Below are 18,111 nucleotides of genomic sequence, written 5' to 3'. Positions count from 1 at the left end.
GGACCCCCCCCCAGGACACCAGGGTGCAGACTGGTGTGAGTAAAAGAAAGAGGGGCGGTCGTGCCATCATCTGCAGAAGATGATGTCTACAGAGGACAGTACCATGTGAGCCCTTGGGGAGCTGGATGACTGGATGGAATTTTGCACAGGATGCAAATCAAGCACAGATCCCCCTCTGACCTAGACAGCCCACCTCCAGGAACATCTCACAGAAATGCAGGCACACAGCACCAAGTGATGTGTGCAAGGAAATTCATCAGAACACCATCTGTGACTGGGAAAAGGCAGAAACCACCCAAAGACGTATCAGTGCAGGGCTGGTTAAACGAAGCATGGTGCATCCACACGTCAGAATAACTGCTGGGAGAAGAAGGTGGTACCCAGGTTCCAACGTGAGACAATGTCAAAGACATGCTGCCTGAAAAGCAGGCTTCTCCAAAGAATAAATATAGCATTATTCCATTTTCATTTTTTAAAAAGGTTACGATAAACACTTATGTGCAAATACATGTGCTTGCGTGCACAGCGGAAAAAGGTGTGGACGGGAACAGAAAACCAAACTCTGCGTGTTCTCACTTATAAGCAGGAGCTGTACAATGAGAACACACGGACACAGTGAGGGGAGCATCATACACCGGGGCCTGTCGGGGGTGGGGGACAAGGGGAGGGAGAGCGTTAGGACAAATACCTAATGCATGCGGGGCTTAAAACCTAGACGATGGGTTAGTAGGTGCAGTAAACCACCATGGCACAGGTACACCTGTGTAACAAACCTGCACATTCTGCACGTGTATCTCAGAACTTAGAATAAAAAACAAAAAGAAATCAAAGAAAAAGGTGTGGAGAGGTATACCCTAACCCTTCCCGGTGTTACCTCTGAGACACAAGATCAAGAAAAGCAAATCAAGAGGAAGTTTTGTTTTTTGTTTTATATATATATATATGTATATATACATATATATATATACACACACATATATATGCATATATACATATATATACACACACGTATATGTATATATACATATATATACATATATATGTATATACACATATATATACACACATATATATATATATATATATATATATATATATATATATATATATTTTTTTTTTTTTTTTTTTTTTTGGAGACATAGTCTCGCTCTATCACCCAGGCTGGAGTCCAAGGACACAATCTCGGCTCACTGCAACCTCCTCCTCACTGCAACCTGCTCCTCACTGCAACCTGCTTCTTCTGGGTTCCAGTGATTCTCTTGCCTCAGCCTCCCAAATAACTAGGATTACAGGCATGCACCACCAAGCCCAGCTAACTTTTGTATTTTTTGTAGAGACGGTTTCACTATGTTGGCCAAGCTGGTCTCGAATTCCTGGCCCGCCCGCCTTGGCCTCCAAAAGTGCTGGGATTACAGGTGTGAGCCACCATGCCTGGCCTGCATTGCTTGAATTCTCAGACCACATGGACCCTCTCATCTGGCCCAATTGCAAGAGTCCAAGGCAGGAAAGGCAGAAGGCAGGGGCTTACCCCTCCATCAGGACAACATAGAACAGAGTCAAAAAAGAAAAACATGAATGGATCAGTCAAGAGGGCCGTGCCCATCCCCTCCCAGGCACCTACACCTTGCAACTTAAGCCGACAGGCTTTCAAGCCAGAGTCTTCCTCCCCAAAGACTAGCAAGGACACAGGCCCTGGCGAGGCCCCTCCAGGAGGATGGTCTGAGGGACAAAGTAGGGTGCAGAGTCAGGGGTGGCAGGAGGAAAGGGGGACACGAAGCCAAGGAAACCAGGGCACCCCATGCTTCCTGAAGGCAACTAGAACAGGGCGCCACACTGGGCCCGTGTACCTGTTTCTACAACAGCCTGAACACAAGGAAAATGAAAACAAGGAAAATACACAAAGCCCAGCCTCACCTGGAGCAGGTTAAATAAAGGTGTGTGACTTCATGTCCTTTGGAATTGGAAATCCAAGCTTCCTCTTCTGTGCCTTTAAGGTCCTGGCTGCTGCCCCACAGCTCCCTTCTCTTCCCTCCTCCTGTCCTGACTTTTTTTTTTTTTTTTTTTTTTGAGACGGAATCTTGCTCTGCTGCCCAGGCTGGAGTGCAGTGGCACAATCTCAGCCCACTGCAACCTCCATCTTCTGGGTTCAAGCAATTCTCGTGGCTCAGCTTCCCAAGTAGCTGGGATTATAGGTGTCACCACGTCCAGCTAATTATTGTATTTTTAGTACAGACAGGTTTTCACCATGTTGGCCAGGCTAGTCTCAAGCTCGTGGCCTCAGGTTATCCCCCTACCTCGGCCTCCCAAAGTGCTGGGATTACAGGTGTGAGCCACCATGCCCAGCCCTCTTGTTCTAACTCTGCCATCTCTTTGCAGTCTCCACTGAGCAGCTTTTCCTGGGCCCGTCCTGCCCCCCTACAGAGCTGCACTCTCAAACCACCCCCCAATGCCCCCTGGCCCTGGCTTCTGCCGCGGGGCTCTGATCCTCAGCTGGTGAGGTCTAGAGGGTCAGAGGGTGCCAGACTTCTTAGAGAAGCCAAGGCAGGAGCCCTGTGCTGGGCTGTGGGTAACCTGCCCCCTTCCAGCTGCGGCCAAATAGAAGGGGAAAAGGCTGCCCACAGAATACGGGGCCCTCAGAGGCCCTGGGGATCTGTGCTGGCAGTCAGGAGGACTGTCACCTCAGTGTAGTTGCCTGCAAGGAGGGCTGTGCAGGAAGCTGCATGTTGCTCAGAGAACAAAAAAAGGAAATTAAATGCACCATCTTGTTATTAGCAAGAGCTTTTGAGGCAGACACTTAAATATGCATGCCTAGACATTGTAAAACTTGGGGGAAATGTTAATTTCAATAACGCCACTTCTTGAGCTTGCAGAAACCATTCTTTTATCTCCCTTCCTAGTCATTTAGGGTCTCCATCCCTCAGAGTGGCAGCGCCAAGACAGCCGGCCTCACTGGGTTTTGTAAGCTGTGCAAGGTGAGATCCCAAGCCCTTGCCTGAAGACCCATCTTAGGAAAATGTTAGAACAGGGCAACAGGTTGCCATTTCCTCCCTCCTTTCTCTTCCCCGTACAAAAATCAGAAAGCACACTAGCCCAGTGCCCAGCCACAGTGGTGAGGAAACCCCACTCAAAATCCTGGGTTGTGCCCCTGATACCAAAGACCTGCAAAATTGGGACTCACCTGCTGCAACCCTAGCCCAGACCTGTGTACATTTCAAGGATGGCTGGACTCATGGCCGCCTGGGACGTCAGGGTGGTACAACAAAGTCCTCTTAACCTAAGACTGTCGGGGTACAAGGATCAGCATTTTTTCATTTCTCTCGAGGGCCAGATGGTAAATAGTTCAGCTTTGCAGACCATAGGTCTCTGTCCCAACTATTCAACTCTCCATTGTAGCAGGAAAGCAGCCACAGACAATATGCACTGAAATGGGTGTGGCTGTGTTCCAATAAAACTTTATATGTGTCAACAGGCAGGGGGCTGGTTGTGGCGTGTGGGCTACAGCCTGCCTCCTCTGCTACAGCGTGATCTCCAAGGACCCATCCATCTTGTAGACCAGCAGCTGGCACACAGGAGCTACTCAGATACTTGAAGGAGGAATGGAGAAGGCAAGCAGCCCCCAGTGTGCAGACGTGAGGGTCTCCCAGCAGCACCATCCTTTGCCATCTCATGCCAAGGGACAAAGCCAGAGCAGGGCTCTCCACCAAGGCTGGGTTCTCCTCCAAGGAAATGTGATAACAGGACGGAAAGCGCTGTGGAAGGATAGGGGCTTTGGAGTCCCACAAACCACAGTTTGCAAGACCAGGAGCATCCTGCACTTCCTTGCACACATCCTGGGTGGGTGCTGGAGCATCTAGACTTAGAGTGAATCTTCTCCCCCTCCTCCCCCAACTGGCCTCCATTACACTTCTAGCAACAATGTGGTGTATGTACACAATGGAATACTATTCAGGCTTCAAAACAAAGGAAATCCTGCCATTTGAGACAACATGGATGAGCCTGGAGGATATTATGTTAAGTGAAATAAGCCAGGCACAAAACGACAAATACCACATGATCTCACTTATATGTGAAATCGAAAAAAGTTGAACTCGGCCAGGCATGGTGGCTCATGCCTATAATCCCAGCACTTTGGGAGGCTGAGGTCAGCAGATTGCTTGAGCCCAGGAGTTCGAGACCAGCCTGCATAACATAGCAAGATCCCATCTCTACAAAAAATTACAAAAATTAGTGGAGCGTGGTGGTGCATGCCTGTACTCCCAGATACTCAGGAGGCCGAGGTGGGAGGATTGATGGAGCTTGGGAGGTCAAGGCTGCAGTGAGCCAAGATCATACCCCTTCACTACAGCCTGGGCAACAGAATGAGATTTTCTCAAAAAAAAAAAAAAAAAAAAAAGAAAGAAAGAAAGAAAAAGAAAAGAAAAAAGATGAATTCACAGAAGCAGAGTAGAATGATGGTTGCCAGGGTGGGGAAGTGGGCAGATGCCAAAGGACATAGAAAATCATTTTTAGAGAAGAAGAATAAGTTCAGGAGGTCCATGGGACAACATGTTACCTATAGTTAATAACAACATATCATACGCTTGGAAATCACTAAGAGAGTAGATTTTTTAAGTGTTCTCACCACAAAAAAAATAAGTCTGGGAGGTGATATGTTATTTAGCTTGATTTAGCCATTTCATAATGTATACATACTTCAATCACATCATGTTGTATACCCTTCTGTACACAATTTTTGCCAATGCAATAAATTCAACAACTCCAAAAAACAAGACATTCTCTTTACAAAAATAATTATTAAAAATAAAATTCAGAATTCTCTTTTATTTATTTATTTATTTTTGAAACAGAGTCTCGCTCTGTCACCCAGGCTGGCTGAAGTACAGTGGTGCAATCTCGGCTGACTGCAACCTCTGTCTCCCAGGTGCAAACGATTCTCCTGCCTCAGCCTCCCAAGTAGCTGGGATTACAGGTGTGTGCCATCACACCTGGCTAATTTCTGTATTTTTAGTAGAGACAGTTCTGCCATGTTGACCAGGCTGGTCTCGAACTCCTGACCTTAGGTGATCCTCCAGCCTCGGCCTCCCAAAGTGCTGGGATTACAGGTGTGAGCCACTGCGCCTGGACAGAATGTAAAAGATTGTTTAATTCAACTAAAATATTAAAACACAGATTATTTCTATAAGTGGTAATTGTTCTAACATGTTTTGGTCAAAATAGTCTCCTTACTTATCCACAATTAAATGGTTAATTGATATTTGATTGGATTTTGATAAAGTTTTCAAATCATGATTGACTTTTCCAATGTACAGTAAAATGTGTTTTGAAAATATTGCATAAAAATTAATATTTAAAAATGGTCAGGCATGGTGGCTCATGCCTGTAATCCAGCACTTTGGGAGGCCAAGGTGGGCCGATCACTTGAGGTCAGGAGTTTGAGACCAGCCTGGCCAAACCTCATCTCTACTAAAAATACAAAAGTTAGTCAGGCATGGTGGCACGCACCTGCATTCCCAGCTACTTGGGAGGCTGAGGCAGGAGAATCGCTTGAACCTGGGAGGTGGGCTCCCCAGGCTTAAAGCAAAACCCCCATCTTGTGTGTCTCCAAGCTCATCCCAGGCAATCGCGGTCATTTCCACAGCCTCAACCACTGTCCACCTGGGATGCCTCCCAAGCTCAGGTCTCCAGCCCAAACCTGCCTTCCTAGCCCCAGACCCATCTGTCCTGGCACACATTGCCCCCTGAGTCCCCAGCAACCTCAGCCAATGAGTCCAATGCCAACTTCCTGTCCTTCCTTCCACTGTCAGCCCTGAGATCAGACTTGACCATTCATCTCCAGTACCTGATAGGTCCGTCAGTCCTTTGGAACATATCCCACCAACATTCCCCAAACCAGGCACCGGACTCCACACATCAACACCGTCACGTGAGTCACCAGCATCCCTGGCAGGGACCCCTGCCCCAGCCTCCAACTCATCTCCTTCCTGTCCCTTGAGTTCTGTGTCACATTCCAGAGGCCACAAGAAGAAAAATGACCACCTTAATGAAATTAAAAGAATTGAGAAGACATTTCTCTATGGTCCAAAATCTTTCCAACTGAGAAACACATATCAAGATCCAGCCTGCTGGCCCTGCAGTTAAATGTTCCTGAAATAATTAAAGCCCAGGGCAACACAGCCCCCACTCCACAAGTACTCCCAGCACAGTAAGACTTGCTTCACTGCAGGGGCTTCAAATGTCCAGTGTGTAACCTGCCCCTCTCTGTCGTAGCTAACAGGAATGTGCTCCGTGTCTTCTTCCTGCTCAAAGGACCGTCCACCAACCTACGCGGGCAGCACTTTCGGCCAGGGGGGGATAGGAGAACTTCCTACCATTTCCCACTTATGCACTGCATTCCTCAGGAGCCTGCCTCACAAATTACAAGAGCGCCACTGCAGACACACCACGTTCCAGCGGGTGGCCATGTCTTCATGTCAGCTAGAAAGATCATTGTCAGGGAAATATCTATATCTCCGCAGAGAGAGCTTCAGCCTGTGTAGTCCAGCTGTGCTCACATGGAAATCCAGAAACCCAGATGTTGGTCCAAACACCCTGTCTCAGGAAGCTAGATCTGCAGGTCCACAGCGTGGGAGTGAACTGGGTGGGCCACCTGACCTGTCTGCCCACATCCCGGCCTCCCGGAATCCTGGACCCTGAGAACCAGGGGGATGTGGTGGGGAACAGGCAAGTCTTGTGCAGAAAGCCAAGATGCCACCCAAATCCACTCTGCAGTCTAGGTGGGTGATATTCTGGCCTGCACCACACCAGTGCATGACGGGATGGAAGATGGAGTCTAGACAAGCCAAATGTAACAAGATATTGCCCAAGTATTTTGTGCTTTGTCTGTGTTACAATGCTATGCCCAGCCCAGTGTGGTGGCTCACACCTGTGATCTCAGCACCTTGAGAGGCTGAGGCAGGTGGATCACCTTCAGTCAGAAGTTTGAGATCAGCCTGCCCAACATGGTGAAAACCCATCTCTACTAAAAATACAAAAATTAGCTGGGTGTGGTGGTGGGCAACTGTAATCCCAGCTACTCTGGAGGCTGAGGCAGGAGAATCACTTGAGCCCAGGAGGTGGAGGTTGCAGTGAGTGGAGATCATGCCACTGCACTCCAGCCTGGGCAACAAGGTAAGACTCTGTCTTAAAAAACATAAAAATAAATAAATGCTATGCCCAGTATTTTCCATGTACAGTCTTATTGTCTCAGTAAATCCCATATAAACTTCCTATGAAAGTGTATCTCATTTATCTCCATTTTATAGATGAGAAAACTGAAGTCCCTGGAGTAATATTAATTTTCCCAGACCGCATTGCTCATAAAGGGTACAGCAGGAACCCAAGCTCGACACTCTCACCCTCAAACATTTCCACAAGTGTAGACCAATGGCTCTCAACTGGGGTGGTTTTGCTCACATACCACTCCCTTGCCCCACAGCATTTGAAACCATCTGGAGACATCTGGGGTAGCCATAGCTGGGAGGGTAGAATGGCACCTAGAGGATGGAGACCACAGATGCTGCTAACCATCCTACAATACACAGGACGGCCCCCCCACCACCACCACGAATGGCCTCACCCCAAGTGTTGTGACTGTGCCAAAGCTGAGAAACCCAGGTTTCTCCTCAGCAAGAAGGAAAATCCCTGCAATGTGGATGCACCTCTACAGGAGCCCCAGGCTGACAATAACCTTCCTGATCTGGTTTCAACCCTGGATGCTTTTACCTGGTGCGTCCATCAGGGATTTCAGGGACTCCAGTGAGTTATTACCCTGGAATGCTCGGTTCTGCCTGACAACCCAGAAATCTCTGCCGAGGTGCGTGGTCTTGGGGAAGGCTCAGCAAGTGGTTGAGGTTTACAACCAAATACCCAGGAGAGACTTTTTTCTCCCCCCCAGCAGGAGCTATGGGTCAGACACACCCTGGGATCATTCACAAGCCATCAATAAAGGCTTGGGGAGGGCCAGGTTTTCTAGGCCTTCTCAATGGGGTGGGTGTTTGTGGATACACAAGAAGCCTGTGAAACTTCTGATATTGGGAGGAAATCAATGCCCCCCACCCTCGACTACCACGCCTCCCCACCATAAACACATGCCCTGCAGCAGGACTTGGCACTCACGGGCTCCTGGGGTTCCCTTTTTACCTGCTAAAACATCCTCTAGCCACCACCGAATAAAGCAACCCCTTGCCACCCAACCACGAGATCACAGCCTGGGAGCCACTCCAAGGGACATCCAATCACATTAAAACCTCAGGGATCCAGAGCACCAGGCCTGGTGATGAGAAAGAACATTTTATCCTTAAAAGCATCTGAATGCCCATGCTGCTTCTTGCAGAGAAAAGTCCAAAATACTCTGCTATTAAAGAACGAGGATGGTTTTGACATTTTTACCAAGCTAATGGTCTACGCAGACAAAATCTCATAAAAGGGCGCTCTGTTCTTCTTGATCCACTCAGACATGGCCTGTGAGTGAAGAAACGGGCTCTCCTCCTCAAAGAAATCACTGCTGATTCTCACACCAGCCTGACACTGCTTCATGAGTTCTTCAAAGGGAGTATTCCCATAGAAACTAAAAGGGAAGAGGAATGGGTCTGGCGGGCATTGTGGGCAGCAGTGGGCTTTGGGCCAAATTTTAAGTTTGAAAACCAAGATTCCCTCTTTTCGAGGGGCCGCCGGACTGAGCAGATAGAGGCACCGTGAAAAGAGGGTGCCATATTCAGATTCAGGAAACAAGCATCGTTTCTGTTCAGTTCCTCCATCATCCTTCAGGTCATGCGATTCCCATTTCCCTTTGTGGACCAAAAAATTCAGTAGGGTGTCTGCCTTTTAAATATTTCATTATCAACATATCATCCTTTTAGCCTCCAGAAAGCATTTTAACATGAAGATTCTGGTTTAAGACTCTTGTGGGTCTCTCTCTCTCTCTTTTCCTTGAAACGGTCTCACTTTGTCACCTAGGTTGGAGTGCAGTGGCATGACCACAGCTCACTGCAGCCCGACCTTCCAGGCTCTAGCAATCCTCCCACCTCAGCCTTCCAAGTACTTGGGACTACAGGCACACACCACCATAACTGGCTTTTTTTTTTTTTTTTTTTTTTTTGGTAGATATGAGGCTTCACCATGTTGCCTAGCTGGTCTTAAACTCCTGGGCTCAAGCGATCCTCCCCATTCGGCCTCTCAAAGTGCTGGGATTATTGGCTTGAGCCACCATGCCCGGCCAAGAACCTTGTCTCTTGTGATGCACCCCAGAACAAAACATCACTGCAAAAACACACCAAGACATGAGTGTTAGTCCTAAGTCCCATTTATCCACCATACACTATGTGCCAGTCACAACGCTAAGTGCTTCTATGGACAAGAATCCCTTAATCTCAGCAGTAACAACCCCAGGCAATGGGGCCTGTTGACGGATCCATTTGCCACTGAAGACAGTAAGGCTCAGAGAGGGTAAGTGGCTTGTGCCATGTCAGCCAGCTAAGGAGGGGCAGAACCAGGATGCAAACCCCAGCCGCCTGGCTCCAGACTCGCATTCCCAAGGTCCCACTACCTTTGGTCACTCCACTGTATTCTGGTATCCTGGACTTTGGCAGAGTCCACGTAAAAGAAGGAGGTAGAGGGAGTGAAAGGGACTTCATGCTATAAAGTTTCCCGGCGTTACACTGCCACCGTAATTGTGTCCCCGACCAGGACCTCTCCTTTCTCATCCTTTCTGTCATCGGCCCCGGAAAACCTTCCAAAGAACTGTCCTCCTTCTCCTGGGATCTCAGAGAAAATTCGCCTGAGTTCAGTGTCCAGGTGACCCAAGCTCTGAATGCGGTAACGTGCACGGGGAGATGAGGATGTCACCATGAGCAAGCCTCCCAGACAACATCCGGGAGCAACCCCAAGACTGGGCAGGGGGGGCTCTGATGCCGCCCACGGCGAGGAGGGCCGCCCGTGCTGCCTAAATGGGTTCAGAATGCAGGCCGCCCTCTCGCCTATGTGGGGCTCATTAACCACGAATCCAATTATTAAGACAGGCTCAGCTGAGCAAATGGTCAAACATAAAAACATGTGGAAGGAACAAAGAGGTCAACCCCATTATCCATCAAAAACCATCAAGGTGGCAGCCCTCACTGAGGGGTACAGCTCTCCAGTGGGCCCTCATCTGCCCTCCAAACCCAAGTGTCGCCTCAGTGGAAGGCCAGCAAAACCACACAGGAAGAGTTGGCGTAGGAAAGCAGAAAGTGAACCCCAGGAGGCAAGGCTGGCCACGGAGCCCCATCCCACACACACACAGGCCCGGTGACTCAGGGGCTCACGTGTGCAGGACACCGGGAGCTCACAGAGACAGCGCCCCGGGGGATGCAAGGAACTTTGCCTCTCTGTCTCTCTCTGTAGGGATGGAAAGAGGAGAGCGATTTCTGGGATGGAAGCCATCTGCCTCCTCTCAACTCTCGCTGCCCAACCAGAAAGGGAAGAAAAACAGGAAGATGCGGAACAGGTGAGGAGCTGGGCGAGCGCCGCCAGCCCGCAGCCCAGCAGAGCAGGGCTTGGCCAAGCCTGGCGCCAGGGACTTCCCCCCTACCCCCACCACAGGCCCCTTGCCGGGTGAGAGGCACCGACAGGGTACCAGACAGATGCCCCAGACAGGATGCTCAGCGCAACCCCCGCCCCTTCCCCTGCTAGGGGCCCCCAGGAAGCAGGGCTCCCCCTCCCCTTTTGGCTAGCCGCAGAGTCCAGCCCGTCTCCTGGACAGAGAATCAGGAAGTCGAAGCCACACAGCCTAGAAGGGGCAGCTGGCGTCTCGGAGGCCGTCACGAGCTGTCACTCCGCGCCCGCTGGAGTTGCCGCTCAATTACCAACTTCAACCCGGGGCCGGCCACGGAGCCTCCCGCCGACCCTACCCTGCGACCCCGGCACCCCCGGACCCCCGCGCCCGCGTTGCTTACTCCTCTGCCGTCGCCACCTGTCTGGGGGCCGGTCTCCTTCCTGCCTGGCCGCGGCGTGTCCTCCCCGTCCTCGCAGTCCTCGGGCTGTGCGCTTCCCCCTCCAGCAAGAGCCGCAGCCTCTTCTCTTCGGGAGGGACGTCGTCCTCCGCCATCCATGCCTCGGGGCTTGCCAGTGGCTTCAGATCTGCCGGAAGGGCTGGCCATGGCTCCGGGGGCTCTGCCTGCACCTGGGGAAGAGGAAGGACCTGGCGCGAGTGGCCTGTCGGCGGAGCTGGGGCGTCTGAGCGCGGGCTCGTTGGGTCCGCGCCGCGCGGAGCTGGGCATCGGGGCCGGAGCGGGCTCTTCCGCGGGCCGCTCGTGGCTCTCTGGCACCCTCTGCTGGCCCCTCGCGCACACCGCGGACACGCCCGGCCCTGGCCTGCGCTGCGCTCACCTGCCCTGGACAAAGCAGTCGCGGTCCCCTGCCAGTGTCCATGTCCGCTCTGGCCAGGCCCTGCACCTCCTCCCCGGCCCAACAAGGTTGCACCCCGACGGTCTCCCGGCCCAAGGAGGAGAGAAGAGAAGGGACGCCCCGAGAGGGTGGACATCGGCCACAGCCACCTTGTCTTTGCTCTTACCCTGTGTCTTCCATGGTTTGGAGGTGGTGGGAAAACCGAGGCTGCTCAAAACTCGTGGAGAATTCCGCCTGCAGGATGACATGAATGCACCTTCGCATGGCCTATCAACAGATCTTTTCTGAGCATCACTGTGGACCAGTCGTGGTGATGGGGGAGGGGATATTGTGGTGAACATGACAGGCATTCCCTTCACCCAGTGGGGCTCAGCGCTGGCTGAGAAGGCATTGAGAATGGACATTGTCAATTGGTCAAAAGGAGGCCAAGGAGAAGTGCTGGGGGCATGGGAACTGAAAAAGACAGGAGGCTCAGCAGGTCTTGGAGCTGGGAGAGGGACAGCAGCAGCGGCTGTTCCAAAGGAAGCAACAGCTGAGAGAGGCCTCAGAGAGTTGTTCTCAGCCCAGTGGAGGGTGTTCAGGCAGAGGGAACAGCGTGTGCAAAAGCACAGAGGCTGGGAAAAAAGCAGAAAGAGGACTGTGGGGCTGGAGCGTGGTGGGCGGACAGATTGCCTGGGACCCAGCCGTGCAGGGGCAGAGGAGATAGGGGATCTTTGCAGGCCCCCAGCTGCGGCTGAGGCACAGATACAACGCAGGTGGGCAAAGGGAGGAGACATGGAGAAATATTTTGGAGGCATGTCCTGATGAATGAGCCCAGGATGAACCCTTAGTGTCAGTGTGGAGCTCCTTCCTTGGCTGTGTGATGAGCTGAATCCAGGGGTATTTTCTGTACATCGAAGTGCTACACCCAGAGTCCAAGACAGGCTAAGTGAGCACCAGCAGCTCCTGGCCCACCTCAAAAGCAGGAGAGACAGGGAAGACTGGGGAGGCCGGGGCGGAAGGGGAAGCCAGGAAGGCAGGAGAGGCCAGGGAAGCAGAGGAGGCCAGGGAGGAAGAGGAGGCAGGAGAGGCTGGGGAGGCTGTGTTCTTTCCATGATTCTGTTCAGGATCCTAGGCCCCTGTGCTCCCTGAGCTTCCCCACCCCAAGCTCTGGAACCATGTTGCACAATTGTCTCCCCACTAAGCTCCTGATGACAGCCCCTACCCTGCTGTGCTCCCTATTTCAACCCTAACAGCTCTCACAGTGGGCAGCACATAATAGGTGCTCAGGAAACACTGGTAGGAGAGCACGTGGGTCTGCTCAGCACCTTCCTGTCTCCTCCAGCTCTCCCCTGTCACAAACTAATTCTGATAACGACACATGGGCTTTGAGACCCTCTTCTATTACTTTGCATATGCTAATCTATCTATACTTCACAGCAGCCCAGGGGGTGGGTGCAATGAGGATGCCCATTTTATGGAGGAGGAAACTGAGGTATAAAGAGGGTAAGTGACATAGGCACACTACAGGGGCTGGGGCCAAGTGATCAGAGCACTCAATCCCCAAAGGCAAGGTGGATGCAGTTGCCATAAAAGACAGCAGAGTCAAAGCTGCAACCAGAATAGCCTGACTCGCAGAGACCTCTGGTGTCAGCTGATCATGGCATTCCTAGAAGTGAAATAGATAAGAAGCCTGCCACATTTTTACTGGGTCTGTGTTTGCAGAAGAGTTCTAGGTCAGGTGAGCAGAAGTCTAATCTCAATCATAAAAACAGAGTCACAGTCCCCCGTCAATTCCAAGACAGAAGCCAGTTCACAGACCCGGAGTCCCTTGTCTGAATGGGAAGCCAGGTTCCCTCCAGAATGGACTCTGCTCCACTGCCAAACATTTATACTGTCAATCTGTCTCCCAGCCTGCCCCCAAGGGAATACACAGCCTTTTACCAGGATGACTGAAGAGGAGAAAAGGAACTAATGAGACCTGTGCAGGATCACTGGACACAGGCTCTGAACTGGCACTAGGCTGAGACTAGGGCCTACCAGTCAGAATAGGCATTTTGGAGGTCGGGTGAATGTTGGTGCAAGTTCATGTCATGGTAGATCCATTGGGTCCCCAAATCCATCCTCTGGTTATATACAAAATGGCCATGTTTTGATTTAAATTCAGGGCATCCAACATAGAGGCTGGGCTCTTACTCATGAAACATTCTGACACTAGTAACCAATTTAAAAATTCAAACACCTTCTGGGGCTAGCCAGAGTCCTCCAAACTGTCACGTAAATTGGTTCTGTCAAAGATTTCCTCCCACCCCCTGCTGAGAGCCAGTTGCAAAGAGAGACTAGGGAAGGGCATTGGGTAACTTTGTTGCTAAAAGCTCTTCTGGATAAAGACATTTGGGAAAAGAAGCAAATGGAGTTCAGCAGAAGAGGTAAGAAAGTAAGTTTATGTTTGACCAGGCATGGTGGCTCACGCCTGTAATCCCAGCACTTGGGAAGGCCGAGGCGGGCAGATCACGAGGTCAAGAGATCGGACTATCCTGCCCAACATGGTGAAGTCCCGTCTCTCCTAAAAATTGAAAACTAGATGGGCATGATGGCGCACGCCTGTAGTCCCAGTTACTCGGGAGCCTGAGGCTGGAGAATCATTTGAGCCCGGGAGGTGGAGGTTGCAGTGAGCGGAGATCATGCCACTGCACTCCAGCCTGGGCAACAGAGTAAGACTCTGTCTTAAAAAAAATTAAAATAAATAAATGCTATGCCCAGTATTTTCCATGTACTGTCTTATTATCCCGGTAAATCCCATATAAACTTCCTATCAAAGTGTATCTCATTTATCTCCATTTTATAGATGAGAAAACTGAGGCCCCTGGAGTACTATTAATTTTCCAAGACCGCATTACTCATAAAGGGTAGAGCAGGAACCCAAGCTTGACACTCTCACCCTGAAAACATTTCCACAAGTGTAGACCAATGGCTCTCAACTGGGGTGGTTTTGCTCACATACCACTCCCTTGCCCCACAGCATTTGAAACCATCTGGAGACATCTGGGGTAGCCATAGCTGGGAGGGTAGAATGGCACCTAGAGGATGGAGACCACAGATGCTGCTAACCATCCTACAATACACAGGACGGCCCCCCCACCACCACGAATGGCCTCACCCCAAGTATTGTGACTGTGCCAAAGCTGGGAAACCCAGGTTTCTCCTCAGCAAGAAGGAAAATCCCTGTAACGTGGATGCACCTCTACAGGAGCCCCAGGCTGACAATAACCTTCCTGATCTGGTTTCAACCCTGGATGCTTTTACCTGGTGCGTCCATCAGGGATTTCAGGGACTCCAGTGAGTTATTACACTCGAATGCTCAGTTCTGCCTGAAAACCCAGAAATCTCTGCCAAGATGCCTGGTCTTGGGGAAGGCTCAGCAAGTGGTTGAGGTTGATAACCAAATACCTAGGAGAGACTTTTCTCTCCCTCCAGGAGGAGCTGTGGGTCAGGCACACCCTGGGATCATTCACAAGTGGTCAATAAAGGCTAGGGGAGGGCCAAGTTTTCTAGGTCTTCTCAATGGGGTGGGTGTTTCTGGATACACAAGAAGCCTGTGAAACTTCTGATATTGGCAGGAAATCAATGCCCCCCACCCTCCACAGCCTCACCTCCCCACCATAAACACATGCCCTGCAGCAGAACTTGGCACTCAGGGGCTCCTGGGGTCCCGATTTATCTGCTAAAACCTCCTCTAGCCAGCACTGAATAAAGCAACCACTTGCCACCCAACCACAAGAGCACAGCCTGGGAGCCACTCCAAGGGACATCAAGTCACATTAAAATCTCAGCCATCCAGAGCACCAGGCCTGGTGATGAGAAAGAACATTTTATCCTTAAAAGCATCTGAATGCCCATGCTGCTTCTTACAGAGAAAAGTCCAAAATAATCTGCTATTAAAGAACGAGGATGGTTTTGACATTTTTACCAAGCTAGTGGTCTACGCAGAGAAAATCTCATAAAAGGGCACTCTGTTCTTCTTGATCCACTCAGACATGGCCTGTGAGTGAAGAAACGGGCTCTCCTCCTCAAAGAAATCACTGCTGATCCTCACACCAGCCTGACACTGCTTCATGGGTTCTTCAAAGAGAGTATTCCCATAGAAACTAAAAAGGAAGAGGAATGTGTCTGGCAGGCATTGTGGGCAGCAGTGGGCTTTGGGCCAAATTTTAAGTTTGAAAACCAAGATTCCCTCTTTTCGAGGGGTCGCCGGACTGAGCTGATACAGACACTGTGAAAAGAGGGTGCCATGTTCAGATTCAGGAAACAAGGATGGTTTCTGTTCAGTTCCTCCATCATCCTTCAGGTCATGCGATTCCCATTTCCCTCTGTGGACCAAACAATTCAGTAGGGTTTCTGCCTTTTAAATATTTCATTATCAACATATCATCCTTTTAGCCTCCAGAAGGCATTTTAACATGAAGATTCTGGTTTAAGACTCTTGTGGGTTTGTCTGTCTCTCTCTCTCTCTTTTCTGTGAAACAGAGTCTCACTTTATCACCCAGGCTGGAGTGCAGTGGCATGATCACAGCTCACTGCAGCCCGACCTTCCAGGCTCTAGCAATCCTCCCACCTCAGCCTCCCAAGTACTTGGGACTACAGGCACACACCACCATACCTGGCTTTTTTTTTTTTTTTTTTTTTTTTTTTTTTGGTAGATATGAGGCTTCACCATGTTGCCCAGCTGGTCTTAAACTCCTGGGCTCAAGCGATCCTCCCCATTCGGCCTCTCAAAGTGCTGGGATTATTGGCTTGAGCCACCATGCCCAGCCAAGAACCTTGTCTCTTGTGATGCACCCCAGAACAAAACATCACTGTAAAATCACACCAAGGCACGAGTTTTAGTCCTAAGTCCCATTTATCCACCATACACTATGTGCCAGGCACAATGCTAAGTGCTTCTATGGACGAGCTTCCCTTAATCTCAGCAGTAAGAACCCCAGACAATGGGGCCTGTTGACAGATCCTTTTGCCACTGAAGACAATAAGGCTCAGAGAGGGTAAGTGGCTTGTGCCATGTCAGCCAGCTAAGTAGGGGCAGAACCAGGATGCAAACCCCAGCCGCCTGGCTCCAGACTCGCATTCCCAAGGTCCCACTACCTTTGGTCACTCCACTGCATTCTGGTATCCTGGTCTTTGCGGAGTCCACCTAAAACAGGGAGGTAGAGGGAGTGAGAGGGACTTCACGCAATACAGTTTCCTGGTGTTACACTGCCACCGTAATTGTGTCCCCGACCAGGACCTCTCCCTTCTCATCCTTTCCGTGATCGGCCCAGGAAAACCTTCCTGAGAACTGTCCTCCTTCTCCCGGGATCTGAGAGAAAATTCATCTGAGTTCAGTGTCCAGGTGACCCAAGCTCTGAATGCAGTAACGTGCACGGGGAGATGAGGATGTCACCATGAGCAAGCCTCCCAGACAACATCCGGGAGCAACCCCAAGACTGGGCAGGGGGGACTCTGATGCCGCCCACGGCGAGGAGGGCTGCCCGTGCTGCCTAAATGGGTTCAGAATGAAGGGCGCCCTCCCAACTTCAACCCGGGGCAGGCCACGGAGCCTCCCGCCGCCCCTAACCCGCGTCGCCAGCACCCCCGCACCCCCGGCACCCCCAGACCCCAGCGCCCGCGTCACTTACTCCTCTGCCGTCGCCACCTGTCTGGGTGCCGGTCTCCTCCCTGCCCGGCCGCGGCGCGTCCTCCCCGTCCTCGCAGTCCTGGGGCTGTGCGCTTCCCCCCTCCAGCAACAGCCGCAGCCTCTTCTCTTCGGGAGGGACGTCGTCCTCCTCCCTCCTGGGCAGGCCATCCCTGCCTCGGGACTTGCCAGTGGCTTCGGAGCTGCCGGAAGGGCTGGCCATGACTCCGGGGGCTCTGCCTGCACTTGGGGAAGAAGAAGGACCCGGCGCAAGAGGCCTCTCGGCGGAGCTGGGGCGTCTGAGCGCGGGCTCGGTGGGTCCGCGCGGCGCGGAGCTGGGCACCGGGGCCGGCGCGGGCTCTTCTGTGGGCCGCTCATGGCTCTCTGGCGCCCTCTGCTGGCCGCTCACGCGCACCTCCGCCACGCCGGGCCCGGGCCTGTGCTGCTCTCACCTGTGCTGACCCAGGAGGTCGCTGTCCCTTGCCCGTGGCCAGGCCCGCTCTGGCCAGGCCCTGCACGTCCTCCCCGCCGCAGCCGGATTGCACCACGATGGTCTCCCTGCTCAAGAAGGACAGAAGAGAAGGGACGCCCCGAGAGGGTGGACATCAGCCACAGCCACCTTGTCTTTGCTCTTACCCTGTGTCTTCCATGATTTGGAGGTGGTGGGAAAACCGAGGCTGCTCAAAACTCGTGGAGAATTCCGCATGCAGGATGACATGAATGCACCTTCGCATGGCCTACCAACAGATCTTTTTTGAGCATCACTGTGGACCAGTCGTGGTGATGGGGGAGGGGATATTGTGGTGAACATGACAGGCATTGCCTTCACCCAGTGGGGCTCAGCGCTGGCTGAGAAGGCATTGAGAATGGACATTATCAATTGGGCCAAAGGAGGCCAAGGAGAAGTGCTGGGGGCATGGGAACTGAAAAAGACAGGAGGCTCAGCAGGTCTTGGAGCTGGGAGAGGGACAGCAGCAGCGGCTGTTCCAAAGGAAACAACAGCTGAGAGAGGCCTCAGAGAGTTGTTCTCAGCCCAGTGGAGG

At 51.6% G+C, this 18,111-nt stretch overlaps 1 protein-coding gene across 9 annotated transcripts in view; it reads right to left on the bottom strand.

Moving 5' to 3' along the window:
* Positions 1–17,691, bottom strand: part of LOC100612345 (uncharacterized) — an 84,620-nt gene extending 66,929 nt beyond the window's left edge. For 2 of the 9 annotated variants that reach the window (XR_008536619.2, XR_008536620.2), the window contains exons 1-2: positions 11,585–17,025; positions 10,968–11,194 (exon numbers count right to left, since the gene is read on the bottom strand). Coding sequence is in view for 7 of the 9 variants with exons in the window: in XM_063816151.1 (XP_063672221.1) it covers positions 10,968–11,194; positions 11,585–12,512 (1,155 nt within the window). In the remaining 2 variants the exon portion in view is untranslated. Of the gene's footprint in view, positions 1–10,967; positions 11,195–11,584; positions 17,029–17,072 lie in introns of those variants that run through there. The other 7 variants (XM_024344996.3, XM_063816151.1, XM_054656533.2 and 4 more) reach the window with 7 other exon arrangements.
* Between the last annotated feature and the right edge of the window lie 420 nt (positions 17,692–18,111).

Source organism: Pan troglodytes, chromosome 7, assembly GCF_028858775.2.
Source record: "Pan troglodytes isolate AG18354 chromosome 7, NHGRI_mPanTro3-v2.0_pri, whole genome shotgun sequence".
Lineage (NCBI taxonomy): Eukaryota > Metazoa > Chordata > Mammalia > Primates > Hominidae > Pan > Pan troglodytes.
The sequence above is the reverse complement of the archived record's forward strand: the minus strand, read 5'-3'. Positions and strand labels throughout refer to the sequence as shown.